We start from the raw sequence: 20,075 nt of genomic DNA, 5'->3' as shown, positions 1-20,075 counted from the left end.
CAGTCAGCACTGGGTTTGCCAGGCTTAAGAAAACAAAACTTTTACTCAGAAGAGAACACCACAAAGCATACACTTCAAGGCACACAGACAAACATGTGAATTTAATATTGGAGTAAAAGTATGGGAATGTGTTTACTTGGTTACGGTTCCTAGGAATGACTAAAAAAATCTGTTGGACACTAGAACATTGAGATGCAATCTCAGCATGGATTTGCTACTTTCCCTGTCATTCACCCAATATTGGTAACAGTCATTTTTTATTCACCAAGGTTACTGAACAATAATCAGACTGCACCTTAGCATACACTCTGATGATCTTTCTAACACCATGAAGTGGTAAATCATAATAATCTCAAGAAACATGTGAAGACACTGCTCTTCCGTGCTCACCTGATCACCTGAAACACTACCACTTAAAGCAATTTCTTATGTCTAAAACTTGTTTTTTTTTTTGTTTTTAAATAAATAAATAAATAATTCTATGGTTTAATGCACTCTCTATCGTATCTCTACCAGCTACTTTGTATCTTATCTGGCCAGCTATTGAAAGTTGGTCATGCAGCGCTTCTAATGTTGTTGACTCTTTATATGGCTTTTTGCTTGTGTTGTACTCTACTTCACTTGTAAGTCATTTTGGATAAAAGCATCAGCCAAATTGATAAATATAAATGTAAATATTCTGCCAAATTCTGTAAGACTGTATTTTATACATCCCCTTATTCACAATTTTCTCATACCATAAGGTACACAGTATGAGAGAACAAAGGCAAGAAACTTGCAGACAGGAAAGCTAAAACATTAAGTGAAACAAAATGCCAATGTATCACATTTCACAAGGCTTACAACCGAAACTTAAAACAGCATTTAAATATCTGGCTATAATTTTGGGTTTTCACAGCATGGATGAGGTGAGCTGTACCATGGCACAAGATGACTTAGTGAATGACAGGAAATCTAATAGAATATTCTGAGGCAGCATCTCAATTTTCAAGTGTCCAGTAAAGGAATTATTTTTGGTAATCCCTAGCAACAGTAACGAAGTAAACTCTTTCCCATACTTTTACTCTGATATTAAATTAACATGTTTTTTCTGCGTATCTTCTGTTCATGGTCTGTGGATTCAAGTCTCTCTTTCTGAACACCGGGTGGCGCCATTAGTCACAGTTGCCCAGACTCGGTAGACAAGTATACTTCAACGTTTCTCCAGTGTTCGCCAGTTAAAACATCTCTGACACACAAGACGTTGTGGCATAAGTCAAAAACTATAACGTGGCTGTGGTGGACCACAGACCTTTAAGGAAGCCTTAAATTGACTGGTCATCACTAGGATTTAATGCAGGAGTCACCAGCAAGATTTATTTATTTATTTATTTTTTTGCCACAAAATCTGTCCTTTGCATATGACTTCATTTTACTATTGTAGGCCTATTCTATAAAATCTTCTCAAATGACAATTTTCATATCTGGGGTTTTCCAAAGTACCACTTTTATATCACATGGTTTGTACAATGTGAGACACCTGACAGCACCTCAGCAGAGAAAGTAAATGAATGAGTAAATAATAACAGCTTGTTGGAAACTGTAGGGGAAAGCAATAATGCACTTTACAAATGTGTTTAATGCTTTGATCAATGCTGCAATGGGAAAAATACTTCTTTTATTCCCCTTAGATGAACCTAAATGCAAACATAAAAAAAAAAAAATAGTCTGTTTTTTTAATGTCATGAGACGATGACTCAAAATCCTCAAGTTTCATTTTTAATCATCCTTTTCCAGTTCTTCAACTGTGCCCTCGGGGGCTTTTACGCAATACATTCATCAATGTGTAAAAAGGAAACTGAAAACACATATGGGAGTTTTGTGGTTAGTTTTGTGAACGAATAACTTGCACCCTCTCATACAAGATTTGTGGTCAATGGTTAAGACACCCACTCTTTCATCACATCGCCAGTAAGAGCACAAGAAATTGGAATATCATGAGACACATATTCAAAACATGCCATGGAGCTATGTCAAACAGATATAGCTGGTGCATAGAATACAGGCCATGCGTTGAAAAAGTTGGGAACAATGAAATTATTGGGAAATCATTGCAAAATATAAGGTGAATAGTGTTCCATTTGAATGACTGTCTTCCCAATTTGGAAGGTGGTTTCAGATAACTAACTTGTTAATTGGTTTCAAGATGACAATCAAGACAGACTGAGCAAAACACATCTGGGAATATAACGCTAATACAAAACTGACAAGAAACGAAAAAAAAAAAAAACAGTGTAACCACAACAGGCTTTCTCATACTGTAGGAGCACAGAAATAGCTTAGAAAACTGTATCATATTTGATTAACATTGGGAATAGAAATGCCAAGATCATAACCATATCTGGAAAAATGTCTGACGGTCACAGAGAAAATCCAGTATATTGTCTACATAATCAGCACATCCTGATAAACTCCGACATGTTGTGGAAAGGTAATCTCTCCTATGCAGTTGTACAATCCAATGACAAAAGCACCCCATATGATGAGCAGAACTCAGATGTGCAGGCTCTGGCCCTCACCACTTCCCGGATACCATTCCTTCACTTGTGTGCCCATTGCCACAGCTGATGCATCAGAGATCAACATGTTGGCATAGTAGGAAGGCATGGGAAAGAAACAGCAAGCAATGAATCAAGACGGTGTACGTGACCACTCAAGAATGATGGTCTTTTGATCTTTCCTGTCTCTCAAACTCACCTACAGCCTCCAGGTACAGCTGCATAACATGTCTGTGGTCATGACCAATGAAGACGTAAATATTACAGATTCCACCAATCCTGCACCAGGTGAGGGCTGGGGCGAGCTGGAGCACAACATCTGGAGGGCACATTTGGCCTTTAAGGAAGAACTCTAGCTTTGTTTGTGACAAGACTGGGCTCTCAAACAATTTCTCTTATTCCATGCTTTAATTCACATTTAAGTGTTGTGCCTTGTTTCTCAATGAAGAAAATGCAAGCAAATAGAAAACCCAAATGCTCACAATGTGCATTCTTATCACTACCAGCCCTAGATCTGTGACAAAGGGCATTGATAAATGCAATGTGGGGCGAAAGCTTAGCATGAGCCATCCAAACAAAATGATTACTCATCGTCTCATAAACCTCCTTGCTTTCAACTTCAGAGATGCATGGCATGAAATATTCCCACATCCCAATAAGAAATTGGAGCCAGTGGACTGTTTAAAAAAGTGATAGTGATGAGTCATCGATGGCATAACTGTTGAACAGGGGAAAAATGCTCAGAACCTGCCTGGCTCGATGCCCAGGTGGGATGGGCAAACTCCACAGTTAGTTAGTCAGTTCCTTTAGGAGGAAATTAGTAAGGGGACAAAAATGTACCCTTTATGAGCTACTTCAAATAATCTGGAAAAAGAGACTGGAAGAAAGCTATAACATTACAAAGAAAACACATGACATTTTATTACTGATCCTTTTGTTGAAGCTAGTATTACGTATTACCTATATGAATAATAATAATAATAATAATAATAATAATAATAATAATACAGCAGATATTCAATTGCAATATTTTACAACAATTTAAACTCTATATACTTAGTTGTTTAGGAGACACTCTTATCCATGGGAACATGCATAATTCACATTTGACATTTTATCTGTTTGTAAAGAAGGATATTTCCTGGGGCAGCCTTACTGAGGAATAAAACAGAAGTGTCTTATCATGTATATTTTTCTTTTTGAGAATCTTTTTGATTGGCATATGAGAGCTTGAGTCAAGGATGATTAAATAAGAACAAGATCATTTGTCTTTTCTAATGGACATGAATATTATTTACAATGTACATAATTAATATACAGAAATATTTTTTGAAGTATTAAGACAAATGTTCTTGTTGATTCAAAAATGTTAACTTGAATATTCCTTTATCTTCTGAGCTCACTTATGAAAATGTCTATCTATAAATAAGTATATTAGTATAGATTTAATTAAAAGTAAGGAAATCTCAATCAAGTTTCAAAGTGCAACTATTTATTGAAAGCAAGTCATCACATTTTTTTTCAGACCATGCTCTCCAACCAACTGATCACTCATCCGTGTTCAGCATGTAAACACCACCTTAAAGATGAACTCCATGAACGCCCGACATTATGAACTAACCTGCAGGTCACAGATCAGACCTGCTGTTTGCAGCAAACGTGACAGAGCAAGACAGGACAATTACACCATCGAATAGCTTCCTGCCGAGGATTTAGGAGTGACTCGGACTGCAACTGTTGCCTGAGCTCATCTCCTGCTTGTGCACGGCCATCCGCGGCGCAGATTCGGTATGTATGTGTGATGGGCCCATATTGAGCACGGATGAACAGATTAACGTACGATCCACGTGCTATAGAGACACGCTATTCTGCGCAGTGCCTGCACTGGACAAATTCCCGTGAACAAGCAGCTGATCTTTCTAGGTATAGCCTAATGACCTGGTAAAATTAGTCTTAATACCTTCGTTGTAATGCTGAAGTCGGAATTCCAGGTAGTCGCACGGCAAACGCAAACTGAAAGTAAAATTCCTAGTAAAATGCCCCTAGTAAAACTCTTTCACAAAATAAAAGCTATGAAATGATTCTGTCCACCACTACAGGCAAGGTAAATGAATGACATGACAAGCTATTTCACTGACATTTTGTGGAAGATTGTGCAGTTTGTGGGAAAAAAAAGTTTATTCTGTTAATTATTCTGTTGACAGACATGCCAAAATATTAAACGGGGGCTCTACTGGCAATTTTGCCGAAATACAACATAAATCATACAGAGCTATTGGCTATTGTTGTTAATACGAGCTCTGTAAGTCGTTAGATGCACTGAATATTGCAACAACTTCTAAAGTATTTACCAGCTCCATCTACTGCCCTGGCTATTTCTGGCTTCTCTTAGTTTCCCGCCTGGCTGACGTCAGCACAAAGTTATTTTCATGAATGGAGGGGGCGGTCACGAGGAATTGGTGACGCGAGTGCTTGCGGAAGCAGAGAGTGGAATGTTGATACATTGTTGTTGTTTTGTAGTTAATTTTGATTTGGGATACATTTCGGTTCGGTTGCTGGAAGCGTTCTCCCGGTTGTAACAACAAACCCCGGCTCGTAACCGATCTCAGAGATTTGCGCAATCCCGACAGAAACGATCCGCGTTCACAAGGTAAGGTGTACGAGCTTTTTCGAGAGTTACCGTATTTTGAAATTCCTGTATAAGGAGCTGGTGTTTACGTAGCTGGTGGCGGTTATACGCATCTTCGAAATATTCATGTGAGAAGACTGAGAAGTTGATATTCACACATCTAATTTGGATAAACCAGTGCGATAGCTGACACAACATTACTCTACTAAAACTATAGACGAGCGTTTTTTTTAATGTAGGCTAAATTGTATGATACAGTAACAAAATCTCGGGTCTTATCCTAGTCGTGCGAACACGTGTTGGAAAGGTCAGATTTTTTAAAAAAATTTATTAATCCAGATAAACGTCTTGAACAATTAGGTCGGATTTAAGTATGGTTTAAATCCATTAAATGCACTTTTCTTATTAACGGTAATGAATTTGTCAAATCTGTCGACTTATGAAAATATGCGTTTGGGTATAGCTAAATAATATTAAATAGGCTACATGGAATAATTTCCATATTTTACGCAGCGGGGATATTAGTAAACTTCTGAGACACCGTTTACGCTGTTGCTAGCTCGCCTATAGTCAGCTAGTCTTTTTTACATTACGCCATAAGAAAACAACACGTGGTCTGCTTTTGGGAATTCTAGGACAAAGGGCACGGTATTCGAAGAGACCACCAAGAAGAAAGCGGAAAGGGGTCGGCCATAAAGAATGAAATATGACGCGTCGCATCCACCATTGAGATCGTGCCACACTTTCGGGGGTATAGCTACGATTTCCTACATCAAAAGTGCCCCTGTCTGTTGATCATTTTAGAGAGGGTGATAGAGTAGGGAGGCGTGGTGGTAACTTCTAAAGTGAACTTGATGTGAGGCAACTCTTAAGAGGCAGAAAAGCGTTAAGATGATGCATATAAGTAATAATAGTAACTACAACTGTTGTTAATGTTGAAAGTTTTAACCGTTATGTTACTTAGTGTATTCCGAAATGTGGCAATCTCCCGCTCCTCCTAGAGAAACATTTAGATAATAGGATCAACACGTGTGTCAGATGTAAGAGGTATGTTTTATTTTTGTATGAGTAGTCATTAATTTTGAGCATATTTTTGTTATTTCAGATATTTAGTGTATGTAAGGGGGCAAAAAAACTTCAAAGATCTAAATCACAATATTTGCTATGATGAGCTCAACCCAGCTCATCAACAATAATACAGTGCTGTTAACCACATATGGGAATGGTAATAAATAATTTTATGTGGCAGTGTTATTGGCAGGCATTGTAAAGATGCCTGGAAGCTAAATGGCATGCGTGATAGGTTACTTTCATTGATTTCTTGTGATAATGGCTCAGTTTACACTTTACCCCTTCTCTGTTTGTTAAAAGCTTATCCTGACAGCAATAACTCAAGTCACACTTAAATTTCCGAATGTTAAGAATGATCTCATCAAGAATGTCCAGTGATGTAGCAAAGTAGTGCCACCCCCTGCCCATTTTAGCGCACTTTCAATAATTTAAGATCAGTTGGGATGGAATGAGGAGCACAGGGACATGGTGTTGAATTATGAAGTCTGTTGCAAAGGGAGTAGCAAGGAGGACACAGGAGTCTCTGCATTTTTACTGGTGTGCGTTCAGGGGAAACCCATTAAATTAATGCTGCACAGTTTATTCTGGTCAAAATGTATTTGGTGTCTTGTCCCGGCAAGGAGCTACACCCTGGTAGGAAAGGTGAGTCAGAGCTCAGTAGTATGATTCATTTCCACATTGGCAGATGGCAGAATTTTCCTTGCTTATTTTATTAAAAGCGAGAAAAGCAGATGATCTTTTAAAAGGACAAAGTGGGTGATTCTGGTGCGCAGTGGTGTTATTGCAGAGGGCAGTTTAGAACATGATAGTTACATTGTGTAGGGTAGGAATGTTTGTGGCTATTCCTGTTGAATCAGAGCTGCTGTAGGATTGAAGTCAGGACCATTTTTGACGTATTTTTGTTGTATTTTTTGACTCATTTTGACTGATTAAATTGACTACTTTGACTGAAAAAATCTCATAGGAGGTGTTGCAGTCTTGGTCCCAGATCTTCGCAGCAGTGGCCATTCTTGACTTGGAAAATGCAAGCTGTTCTGGCAGAGAGCAAGATGAAACCCAATCTGCTCTCAGACCTGCAGGCATCCGTCAACATCATGGTGACGAATTTGAGAAGGCACAACTCAGAAAAGCCTGTTGCCGGGCAGGCTTTCATTCCAATTTCTAGATTTAGTGAAATAAGAGGCAGAGAGAGAGAGTTCGAGAGAGAAAATACATGACCGCTGTCATATTTGGCTGCTGACTCTTTTTCTGGCCAGAGATCAAATTGTTAGACGTTTGACCTTTTCTGTCACTGTGATTTACGTGGGAGACATCCAAGCAGGTTCTTATCAGAATGGGGTGGACTGAGCTGGGCTCACTGTAAGAGAACTGTGGGCCATCTGATTCAGACTCTGAGTCAATTAGGTGTCTTGTGGTGACCTCCCACTCTTGGTGTGTTGTCTCAGTTTAGAAAGGCAGGGGTGTTTGTGTAATGTTTCATCGTGAGGTACACACATAGTACAGTAACACGTTGGAGGAAGAGGAGAAGGACACCCACACTTTTTTCCCTTTCTTTCCCTCCAGGCCCTTCAAAGTGTTGAATATTATGGTTTTTTGTAGAACTGTATACTAAGATTCGCATAATTAAGCCATTTTAAAATAAACTGTGTTTTGTACAAGGAGGTGTCAAGACTTTTTCAAAGGTGTTGAGTGTTTAAAATGATTTCTCACTGTCTTATACATATGTGAAACACTCCCATTTTATCAAAGAGGCCAAATTCACTTTGAAACTCCACTGTGAGATCAAAGCAATTGATGCAATGAGTTTCACAAGTAGTAGACTCAACAGTAAAATGAGTATTTTTCTTCTAAGACTCATTGTAGTTTTACAGAAATGAGAATGAGTGTTCTGAAAGTGAAATGACACTTGTGTGCTTTATGCACACAAAACACCATATGGTCAGTCTATGAAACAAGGGTTATTATCCCTTTCACTAAGAAAGCCCAAAAATAATCCTGTCACTGATTCAGCACGACCAATTTCATTCAAACATATCCCACAAGCTGAAACTCCCTGACTGGCAGCGTCTTTGTGAACCGGTTTCGGAAAACAAACACAGCCAAAACATTTACCACTCGTCCAATAAAACAGTGCTGTTGACAGGAGCATGTCCAAGCACGTGGGATATGCAGTCAGCATATGCTCCTAGCCGTTAGAGCCATTTTCTAGAATTTGCATGCTGCACTTCCCCGCTCGGCTGGCTTAATGGATCTGAGAACAATATCTTCACCGTTTTTACTGTCTGCAGTGGTGGAGGAGAGGATTAGTCTGCATCATTTGCCTTTATTCAGGACAGAATCAGTTGGTCGCATCCTCCAGATGTTTTGTTGGGAGTCTAGTGGATGAATTTTTGTTTGTAACCATCGTTGTAATACAATGTTGCCTGAGCAGATCAACATAGAAAGGGTTGTATTTGATGCACAAAGAGATTGGTTGGGATTTGGCATAAAATGTTGTTTTGTGCCTTCACATTGCTGTAATTTCAAGGATTGGAAAGGGTTTATTCCTAAACTCTACTCACACATATATAGGTAGAAAACATTTGCCAGACATGCCTCAACAGTGTGAATTGCATCACACTCTTGCAATGTATTCTTGGGCAAAACATGAACCGCAGTGAAAAAGCTTCCACTGAAGTAAAAATAGGTAGTATTTGTCTCAGTTTGCTGCATGCTTTGCATTCTTTGGAATCCTTGTGACTCCAGTTGGAAGGTAAATGTGAACAGTTGTCTTCCTCTCCTCCCTTCAGTAAAGTCACAGTGGTCGTGCCAAAGCTTTTCCACGGATCCCCGGGCTTTTCCTTTCCGTCCGGGAAAACAACAGGATTTTCCAGGATTATTCTTTTTTTTTCCAGCGGAGGGGGCGTGATTCCCTGCAGCTTCTCCTTGGTCTTACCAGAAAACAGCATGACTCACGGCTGTGCTATGCTGACTTTTTTACATAATGTTGCACCGAATGTGCTGCGCTGTGAAGCAGACAGTGAGGCGAAGGAGGGCCTCTCTGCCTCACTGTTGGAACAGAGGAGCCGCGTTGCAGTTACACACCCCGATCCACACTCAGTCTGCTCATAATACACGTAGTCCGTAACTTGAGTAAGGAATTGTCACATCTTGTCAATTCTGAAAGGGTTTTTTTTTTTGTCGTCACTTTCAGAGTCTGCCGGATGAATTGGGTGTTACCAGGAAAGACAAAAGTAACACTTAAATTCCTTACTCCAAGTGAAGGTCAAACAACTTTGTAGAGAGGTGTATTTATGTTCTCTGTTGAACGTATTATTAAAATGACATGGTAGTGGTAAAGTTACTTAACAAATTGCTGCCACATTTTAAAACGATCACAGTTACACAGCCAAGGTGCTTTCTAGAGTATACCTGTCTGGCTTTGATCCTTTCATAACTTACACACAAGTCTTAAATTCAAGCCCTTCACTGAATGACAAAAGTGAGTTAGAATCAGATTTCAGACAGTCTTGTTGTTCTCATGGCCTTTTTGTTAGTGCTTCTGGTTTTCAGACTATACCACATCCTATCACTAGTGGTCCATTCATGGCACTTGTGTTGCTTTGAATGTCACACAGTAGTGGTACATTTGATAAGTGGGGTTCATGTATGAAAAAGAGTTTTTGTAGGAATATTTGTAGAAAAGCTTCAAAATGGCATCAACAATGACATCTATAAAAAGTAAAACTGTAATTGTTATGAAATATGTCAGTACCTTCAAAACCAATCTCTTTGTGAGTTTGTGAGGGACTTAATCCCTTCTCTGCTAATAGCTGTTGTGCCTTGTGAATTTGCATGGTAAATTCACTTATCCATTTTGAATTTCATTTGAATGTGGTTAAACTTCACTAATCAAATAAAAACCAATAAACATTTATATTTTCATATTTGACCACCTGTGGACCATGCTCTGATCTAGGTCATGGGTTTGTTTTGTGATGTAACAGCAAAGTGGCATTTCTGAACTGAAAAATCATGGTGAAGAAGTATAATCAATTAAGCAATGGAAGAAAGTACTGGGATTAGCTTTTGAACACATTTCATGTAGAGTATTATGACGACAAACTATTACTTGTAAACTTGCCAAGGATTGCACTTTGACGTATGCAGGGTTTTCCCTCGTTCAGTGATAGATTTTGGAGTCCTTGTTGTTGGATTGGTGTTTGTAAATGCAGGAGGAAAAAAACTTCTGTGGCTCATTGTGTTAACGTTTATAAGAAACGCCAAAAAAGTATGCCCAGGAGAAATGATGAAATGTGCAACAGTCTGCTTTGATCATAGAGCCTCTCTGTCTGGATTTTATCTCTCAAGGTTAGGCAAGGCCTGACTCACTGGAATGCTGTGGACTCGCGGCTGTGCCATCCGCAGTGTGTGGGCGGAGTGCGCCCAGCCATTCGAAAGGCCTGTTTACACACATTGTGGATGTAGGCCACATAGTTTTGCACAGATGCACTGTGGTACTCGCCTTAAATGCATGTTGACTGAGTGTGGTTGTCTTAAAGGCAGCCGCCTGGATGTGTTTTCTTTCCTGTTTCGTCCTCTTTTCCTCTTCTTCTGGTCTTGGGTTTTAAATACTTCCCTTGTTTGGAGAGGTCTAAGTAGGTTAAATGTCACAAGCAAACTGAGCAAAAGCCCTTTTCAGAATATGCTACGAGGCATGATTATAACTGGCAACATGTATTTGGAAACCTGTAAAGTATCCCAGTGATATGATTCAGGATATCAGCAGCATCATTCGCAAAGCTGTTTTCAAATGTCTGAAAAACAGTGAAAAAGTCGGTTTGTAATACAGCCTGTTTGTAATACATGTCTCATTTTTTTGTGTCCGAATTCCCACAGAGAATTAAATGGCAGGATCTGCGAGCATGACTTCAGTGTACGGGAAGCATAGCCCTGTGGAAAATCAGAGTCATGGAGGAGTTATCACACGCTGAGGGGCTTGCGATAGGCTCATGTTTCCAAAGCCCACGCCATTCTGTTGTGTCAGCTCTCTTTGACACATGGGCCCTCTGTGTGACGATGGCCACCCTCATGATATAGCCTGTGTGACCCGATAACAGGCGGTGACGCAATCGCCACCTCTCCCATGACCATCAGACTGTTTTTATTTTTAACCGGGATACTTCCTGTATTCAAACGTACTTCTTAATTTGTGTCTTTCGTGGTGTGACTGCAGCACGAGGTTAAGGACCGCCCTGACAGGATGCACTCTGAAAAAGTGACCAGAACTCACAACAATTATCAAATTGTGTTCATGAGGCAACAACATGGTCTTATACTCTGCATGGAGAAATATAATCTCTGAACCATTTTGTGTGTTGCTAATCAGAGCCATATACCAGCATTCAGCTGACAGGATATTTGGGTGTATTTGGCTGCCTTGTATCCCTTTTAGGCTGCCTTGTGTTACATTTGCGCTCCTCACTTGGTTTGGTGAAGGGGTCTGGTGTTCGTGCCCCCCCGGTGTTCTAGAGAAGAATTCTTAGGGCTGTTTTCTAAGCAATTATCAATCATTTAGTTGACAATTCTTATTCAACTGGCAGTTCTGTTTGGAACTGAAAATGAATTGTAAGTATTTGGGAAATGAAATCCACAGAATTCCACCGGCACATATCAAGTCAATCAGGCAAGCATATTCATAAGTGCATAGTATATCCAACAAAATGTTTTCACAGGGCTTTGTTCTCTTACAGACCCCCCTACTAAACACACCTATACACAAACTCCCGCCCACCCACCCATACGCATACACACAAGTTAAGAAAGAGTAGTTATACACAAGTAGAAAAACAGGCCCCTTGCTTTCTAACTTGTGTGTGTGTGTGTGTGTGTGTATGCATGTGTGGGTGTGCCTGTTAAGAGCGTGGTCCACACACATTCACCACCCTCCTTCTTTTGCTTCTCTCTGAGGGTGACAGACATGTTTTCAGCTCCCCCCACCCCCAACACAAGCTTGCTGAAGGAAACAATTGCTGTGGAGAGTCTTTTGGTATTCTGAGTCAAAGGCAGCACAGACCCATAATATGTGCCTGTTACTCTGCAGAAGACATGAAAAGCAATGAAGTCAGGGACTCAGCCCTGTGGGACTTGAGTGTTTTTCCACTGAAAGGGGGTAAAGAGAGTCAAAGAGCAGGGAGGGGGGGCTCACCCCAGTACTATTTGCAAAATGAGCATGTGCTCAAGGAATTTCGAGGAAACAACGTGGCCTCTAAATGTCTCTGTAAAATTGGAGGCCTCACATGCGGGGAGGGGAGTAGTTTTCCACTCGGGTTTGGTGGTGTTGCCTGGAAAGACACTCGGGGGTCTCCCTGTGACGCAGCCCTTTTCTAAAGCAGGCGCTGAGAGCCAAGCTGCTGTCTAGGAATTTTTTTTCTCATCTGCCTCTGTGCAGCAGGAATTTCACTGGCTGGACCGTGCACAGTGCAACGCAAATATTCACAGCCTTTCCTTTTTCACTGAACTGAAAAGATTTCCCCCGTCGCTTCAAAAGTTAACCAATCAATTGCGATGTTTACTCCAGATGGAGTACAGACAACCTGCAAAGCAGACTCCGAACAGGCAACAGCTTGTTGGAACTGTCAAATTTTTTTTCAGTGGAATTTGCGGAAAGAGTGACTGAATGTAATCTTACTGTGTATTGTCAATGTCAAGATACAGTATGTCTGTGGAGCTAAGTCAGGCAATTATCCCATCCCCACGGTAACATAAGGATATGAATAAGCGCAAGCACCAGCAATGCGGTTTACACAAGGCAAACCAGATGGGTGACTTGGTACTTGAAAGAAGGCCACTGTTATACATTTATATGTAAACACGCTGCCAAAGACAGTTCATTTGCTGTAACGAGACCCAGCTTTCCTTCCTGTCCCTGCTAAACAGTTCTGGAGAGGGGACCGCTCTCTGTTGCTGTGCTTGTGAAAAATTCATGAGCAGACAGGCCTGGAAAGTATTTTGATTATGGATTATTGGCAGTTACTACTTTGCACATGTCACTAATGATATGTAGACATGCAGATATGTAATGGGCAGTGGGCTCTCACTGTTAATGAATGTCCTTGAGCGACTGTCTTCGCTGGAATTCTGTGGGCTCTTGTTTAACCATGTTACAAAGGAATTTGAGAAATCACGTGAATGTGGTTGTGTGGTTTAGTGGCTGATGGACCTGACATGTTACTGGAAAGTTGCAAGTTTGAATCTCTTTTGGGGTGCTGTTGTTCAAATGTATCCATATGCATTTAAGAGATAAAATCTAAGACATGCCAGTCAACCTAGGATAAGAACATGTGCCAAGCAAATAAATAACATAAAAATGCATCCTACATTATTTTGAAGCTTAATGCTAGGAGTATTGAAAGATCTCGCATCTCCCAAATGAATGCCGGTAGAATCACGTGTACTGGATCCTTTAAGCATGTCTCACAGGGCTACGCAAAGAGTACTCCATGGCCTAATGTAGTATCACTTTGCTGTTCCACTCAAATTGTTTAGTTGGCAGAATTTACTGTCATCACACTGGGCTAAATATAACCAGAGGAGTTAAATAAGGACATGTGGTGCAGTCCAGGAAAGCCCACTGTAACAGGATCCAGCCTTCGAGCCCCGGCCCTAAACCTGATAAAGAACATTGTCTCAAAGCAAAAATACAACAATGACTGTGTGGGGGAAACTATGCCTCTGTGACACTTCACCTCCTGGAATTTTCCATATTGTATGGCCCTGCATTGCTGTGGGTTCCAAATTTATCCTTCTTGAAGTTAAAATATATGGCTACTGGTTAAGGCTGTCATGAAATATTTGTAAGGGGATTCACTATTTCAAGATCAGAAGATATGTAACTCACGATTTCAATATTAAGTTTCAGTATTCAGTATTTTAGTTATTTGTTAAAAATCAGCAAAAAACTGAAGTTATGCATATTGATATTTAGACATAAGAACCCTAAAAATATTACTTTATGATCACCTTAATGTGCTACCCTAGAAAATAACATGACAAACTTGAAAGATTTTGATGTGTGGCAGGAAGAGACAAACTGGAGAATGAGAAATCTGTTGAATTAAGATTATTGTTCGTCATTGATTTTATAGCTTGTTCTGGGAAAGTAGATGAGCTAAGAAGAATACAGCAATAAAAGTGGGCGTGTTTTAGAGTTTGTGCTACATGTGTTCAGTCCTGATTGGATCTAATAAGAGTGATGAAAATGGGTGTGTTTTAGAGTTTATTCTGCATGTGTTCAGTTCTTTTCAGGTCCCATAAGTGTGGTACTCTTCTTCTCCCATTTTGTTCAGGAAGGAAAACACAACTGTAGCTGCATACAGCCTTGTAGACCATCTCACAAAGGCACACTGTTTACTTTAATCAGACAAGTGTTATTTTTTTTAATGACAGTTATTATTGTAAATACATAAGAAACCTGGGATGTGGTCAGTGGATAAAGAATACAGAAATCAACATGCCATAAATGTGTACAAAGTATGTATACATGTCCGGACTAATTTAGTGAACTTTGCTTTATTGATATTCTCATCATAAGCGAACTAGCGTGTTTTGGCCTAAACATTCATAGAGTGTGTTGTTGGTGCACTCAGACTGCCTGCTGGTGATCTGCCTTCTGTATCACTCCTCAGCTCTTTAAACTGCATTAGGCCTGTAATGCATGCCATGTGTGCGGCAGAGTTATGAATGCCGCTTGTTTAATGTTTGGAGGGTCATGTGTGTATCATTTCCATACCCATTCACTGTTGCCACGGCGAGCTCCGAGCATTACCATAGCAGCAGTTCCATATTGACAGCGGCAATTGGGTCCTGAAGTGGAACCTGGACAAGAACTCTCTGTTTCAAAGACAAAGTGGACACTTTGTTTCCAGCAAGGCCCGTCTCCAAAGCTTGTAATTAACTGTGCAGAGGCATCTATTAAAAGCCTCTCTCATAAAAATAGCACAGGATGAGAGATGGGACAAAGAGACACCAGCCTTGTGGAGAGCATGCTGACCTATTATTACTGCTGTCTCACGACGGTACAGAGGACCAAATGCGCAAACATTTCAGCAGTAAGCAGACAGGGTGCTGCTTGGCAGTCATGTCACGGTGCAACTCTGCCCTCTGCTGGCAGCTTTTATTGGAAAAAATGAGCAACGACTGCACCACAGAGTAATTCACATACCGTACACCTCTGATCTGTCACCTTCCCTATTTTCATTCTCTGTGCAAAGATGCAGGTTATATTTTAACTGAATGGAATCTGCAGTGTCATTTACATTCTGCTTTTTAAAAATGTATTGTAAAACACACTGAGAGGAATTTGTTGCATGCCACTGGAAACCCGTTGAATTTGCCTTTATTTATTTTCTGTTCTGTTTTCCAGCTACATTTCTGAAGGATCATTGGCCAGTTGGATGCATGCAGGGTATGACGGCGAATTTTAAAGCAAGCAAGGCATTAAAGGTCGGTGTCCTTTTGATCAACCATGCATTGAGGACTTATAAAGCGTAAAAACCTCTAAACTCTTCTTTTGAGGGAGGTGATGTCCGCCTGATGGTTCTGTGACCTGTTACTCCCCTTGCAGATAAAGAAGGAGGTGGGGGAGAATGCCCCGGTCCTCAGCGATGACGAGCTGGTGGCCATGTCGGTGCGGGAGCTCAACCAGCACCTGCGCGGGCTGACCAAGGAGGACGTGGTGCGGCTGAAGCAGCGGCGTCGCACGCTGAAGAACCGCGGCTACGCCGCCAGCTGCCGCATCAAGCGCGTCACGCAGAAGGAGGAGCTGGAGAGGCAGAAGACGGAGCTGCAGCAAGAGGTGGACAAGCTGGCCCGCGAGAACGCCAGCATGAAGCTGGAGCTGGACGCCCTGCGGGCCAAGTACGAGGCCCTGCAGTGCTTCGCCCGGACTGTCACCCGCGGGCCCCTCTCCCCCGGCAAGGTGGCCGCCACCAGCGTCATCACCATCGTCAAGTCGGCCAACCGCAGCCCCGGCTCCACCCCCTTCTCCGCCCCCTCTTAGTGCTTACGGGACTGGGCGCGCCACGGGGGTCTGTGGCGACGCCTTGAGAAGGGACAGCCATTGCCTCTCTTCCCAACATACTCTATACCTGTGCACTGTGTGAAAAAAAAAAAAATCCCCAGTGCTTGCAGGGCAAACTGGCTGCTCATGATGTTCCATCCCTGACCCACAGTTATCAGATCCGAGCACTTACTAAAGTGTGAACAAGTACTTGATGTGACCTAAGAGGGTAGCACTGGCCTGAGACAGGTCTAACGGGCCTCTGGTGTCTAGTTTTTACAATAGAGACTAAAATGATATATTATCATTATGGTAGTTAATCAATATGATAGTTAATACTAATCATAGTTCAAGCAGCATGTATGTATGCTGATCTGAGGTTGTTGCTAAAGAGTTAAATGACCAGAGCTTATGAACACAGAATTGGGTTCATTAACTCTGTACAAAATTACGCACATTTAGTATAGGTTACCATAGGTCTAGCAAACTAAGTGGAGAGGGACCACCATGGCACTGATGTGAAAGGATACAAGGGCTGTTCTTAGAAAAATGTCTGTAATACACTCTACAATTGTGTGCATAGCTGAATTGGCCTTCAGATTAATTTCACATTTTCTGAACAGACATTAGTTTTTGAAATACCAGGGAAACTGCTGTGCTGGACGTACCAAATCAACGGCCCCTATGTAATCATATCAGGCAGATATGTAGATATCTGTCCAGTCCAAGTCCAACCAAACCGCTAATATGGGTTTGATATTCTAATAGAGCCACCCACTCTAAGAACAATTTAGGTGTGTATGTTACATTGAAGTATGTCATACTGAACTGTGCAGAGACATTTAGACAGGAAGAAAAGATATAGGAAAACAAGCTGGCTTTCTCAAGCTCGGCACATTAATTAATAATCATTGCATGGCACTTAATACATTACTGTTAAATCACAGTATAAAAAGTACACAGAGCACTTGCTAGAAATATATTTTTGAAATATTCAAATACTGCATAACCAGAGGATGCCTTGTGCTTCTCGGAGCAAAATTAGGCCTATTTGCATTCTGAAATTTGAGTCAGAATAAGGTCTGTATGAAGCTTATAATAATTCAATGTGATCTATTTTTTATAACACAAGGTGTTTTTTTTAGCTCATAATGATGGCTTAGGGGAAAAGAAACTTTTGACATTCGTCATCTTAACAAGACAAGCAGTTGCTTTTATGTGATAATTTCTTCTGAACTCCTGCAATTGATGCCATATTTCATGGTGGGTAATCCATATTGGATGTAGTGATGAGATGAGCTGTCTTGAGAAGTAAATGCAATCCAATCATTACCTGTATATTACAGATTTTAAACTACTTCCTCTACTTTAGTTTCACCATGAAAGAGAACAAACAGAAGCTTCTAACTGCAACTTGCACCCCTCTGTGTGGAGAAATCCGTCCTCTGGAACCATTCCTTCTGCTAGCCTAGGTCGCCAGAAAGTGCCATTGCTGGTGTTGAAAATGCTGACAGAAATATGCTGTGTATTTACACATTAATATATTGACACAAACATCAGTGCAAAGAGAACCTTAACACGTAAACCCAGCCATAGGAATCTGGAGAGGCAACATGAGCTGGATATCCGATAAGCAACAGATGCAAAATATCTGCTGAGATGCGTGTGTTGTAAAATCAGTTCTAGGCCAACGCTATCGCTAGCGTCCAGTGGTTTCTGGCTCCATGCTGAACGTGTCTTATCGGTTGTTCAGTGATTAGTTAAGATCTCTACGTACGCAATGCAGAGTTTGAGCCTTATGTGGATGCCAACCATTTTTATGAGGCTCAAAATGACGTTTAAGTCCCTTTGAGAAATGGGTATGGACTGTTTCCATTGCTCTTTGTTAGCCCATAATCATTATTATTGTCAAGAATAAATTCAAGTAAAGGTTGTAAAAATGATTTTCAATTCCAAACTACAAAAGATTACAACAATGTTACAAAAAAACAAGATTAAATCTGCGTGTGCAGCAAGCCCCAAAGTGGCTTCAGTGATGTTCATGCAATGCCCTCTGTCCATTATGATGATGTAGGTCAGTGGCTGTATATGTCATCATTTGTACAAGCTGGTCAGTGAAAATGGGAGAGAACAGGTCTTAGAGCTCTCTCTAACACAGTGTTTCTTAATCCTGCTCCTGGAGGCTACCTGCTCCGCACGTTTTCCATCTTTCTCTGCTCTACCTACCTGACTGAACTCATCAGTGGCACTTTTGATTAGCTGAGCTGAATTAAACCAGCTGTAAGGATAGATAGAAGATATGCAGGACAGGGGGCCTCCAGGAGTAGGATTGAGAAACGCTGCTCTAACCCATTGGACATTACTCTTTATCGCCCCCTGGCGAGGTCTTTCTGTGTTGTGGAAAGCTTTGTGGGGGGCATTGCTGCTGTATGGCCAACTGTTTTACTAATCAAGGTCATTGCCATGCTCTTATCATTGCCATTTTGTATTCCCACATTCATTTTATATGTATGTTTATTTTATAATATTATTATTTTTTGGTTGTTTTTTACTGTCTGTATTTCATGGCTATGTATAATCCCTTAGGAGTTGTGTGCTTTTATAATTAGCCCCCTGAAAACAGTAATACCTATTTAACAGGCTGCTTTTGGCAGTTTTGTTATTTCTCATATGTGTATGACAAGGAGTCACACTTTTAACTGCGTGTCCATTCTGCTGAGGTTACAGTACATATAAGTACATTATAACAGTGCACATTATCCTTATCAGTGAATCAACTAACTGACACATGAACGGTCAGAATGAACAGGCAGAGCTGGGTAAGGACACCCTAAGGACAGGCTTATTTTTCAGTATATTGCTTCATGTTGTTTCAGTGGAGGACAATGGATGTGTGAAAACTGGGCTTAGAGAAAGTCATTCTTTGCTAGTATTGTGCTAATGTTAATGTTTGTGTAGCCGTTCACCTGCGGAAATGCTTTATCAGTGGCTCTTTGGGTGAGGCAGTTACGTCCACAAGGTCCTTTTTTTCTCAAAGACATGCAAAGCAAAGCTGTCACTGACATAATCGCTCCGTTTCCTGAAGATTACTGCTGATGCACCCAGTGCTCTATCCGTCCAAGAGCCATTCTGCTCTATCCATTCAGTACGTAGCAGCAGTCCAGTGAGTAGGTTTAGTATGCTGTCTTCCTCATTCGATTAAGTGGATTTTATTATCCTTTGTGTAAAATGCTTTTCAGAGCATTTGTGTTACTTGCAAAGTCACTGGAACACAATGAATCAGAAATTAATTTCAATGTTGACAATGCATCCCCGTCAGTGCTGTATACTGACACCCAGTGGTAATCTTGAAAACTAACAAGTTTTAACCTTTTTCTTTTTTTTTTTAACACAGTACAGTACAGGCAGTATTCTTGACTGCCTCGAAGTTTAACTTTTCTGACTCTGTATCCTCACATCTAACCTGACGCAACTCCATCTGTGGGTACTAGTGTATGTAAAGGCAGAGGCAATTATATATCGCAAAACTCACAGAACAGGCTAGATCAAAATCCAGTTATTTCCTGTCAGTGCACAGGAATGCATATTTGTATACTCCCTTGTATCCAATAATATAATGGGCAGGGTTAGAAAGGTTGACTCCCAGGGGCTGCTGTTCACATATGAGAAATAATAGAGGAAAAAGAGCCATTCTAGACTGAATTTCATATTGTTCCGTGCTGAGGATCATATGAACTGAAAAGCGGATTGGGAATACAGGACAAGGTGGAGGTGAAACGGTTTCATGCCACGGCTTTAA

The 20,075-nt window shown here is 40.8% G+C and overlaps 1 protein-coding gene across 1 annotated transcript; it reads left to right on the top strand.

Moving 5' to 3' along the window:
- The first annotated feature begins 5,018 nt into the window (after positions 1-5,018).
- Positions 5,019-18,498, top strand: mafk (v-maf avian musculoaponeurotic fibrosarcoma oncogene homolog K). The gene is made up of 3 exons (XM_036552664.1): positions 5,019-5,187; positions 15,641-15,720; positions 15,842-18,498. Exons 2-3 carry the CDS (start codon positions 15,676-15,678, stop codon positions 16,274-16,276), a joined length of 480 nt encoding a protein of 159 aa, XP_036408557.1. The 5' UTR covers positions 5,019-5,187; positions 15,641-15,675; the 3' UTR covers positions 16,277-18,498.
- Positions 18,499-20,075: the final 1,577 nt, after the last annotated feature.

This window comes from Megalops cyprinoides, chromosome 19, assembly GCF_013368585.1.
Source record: "Megalops cyprinoides isolate fMegCyp1 chromosome 19, fMegCyp1.pri, whole genome shotgun sequence".
NCBI classification, from domain to species: Eukaryota; Metazoa; Chordata; class Actinopteri; order Elopiformes; family Megalopidae; genus Megalops; species Megalops cyprinoides.
Note: the sequence above shows the minus strand (reverse complement) of the source record. Positions and strands in the feature narration are given on the sequence as shown.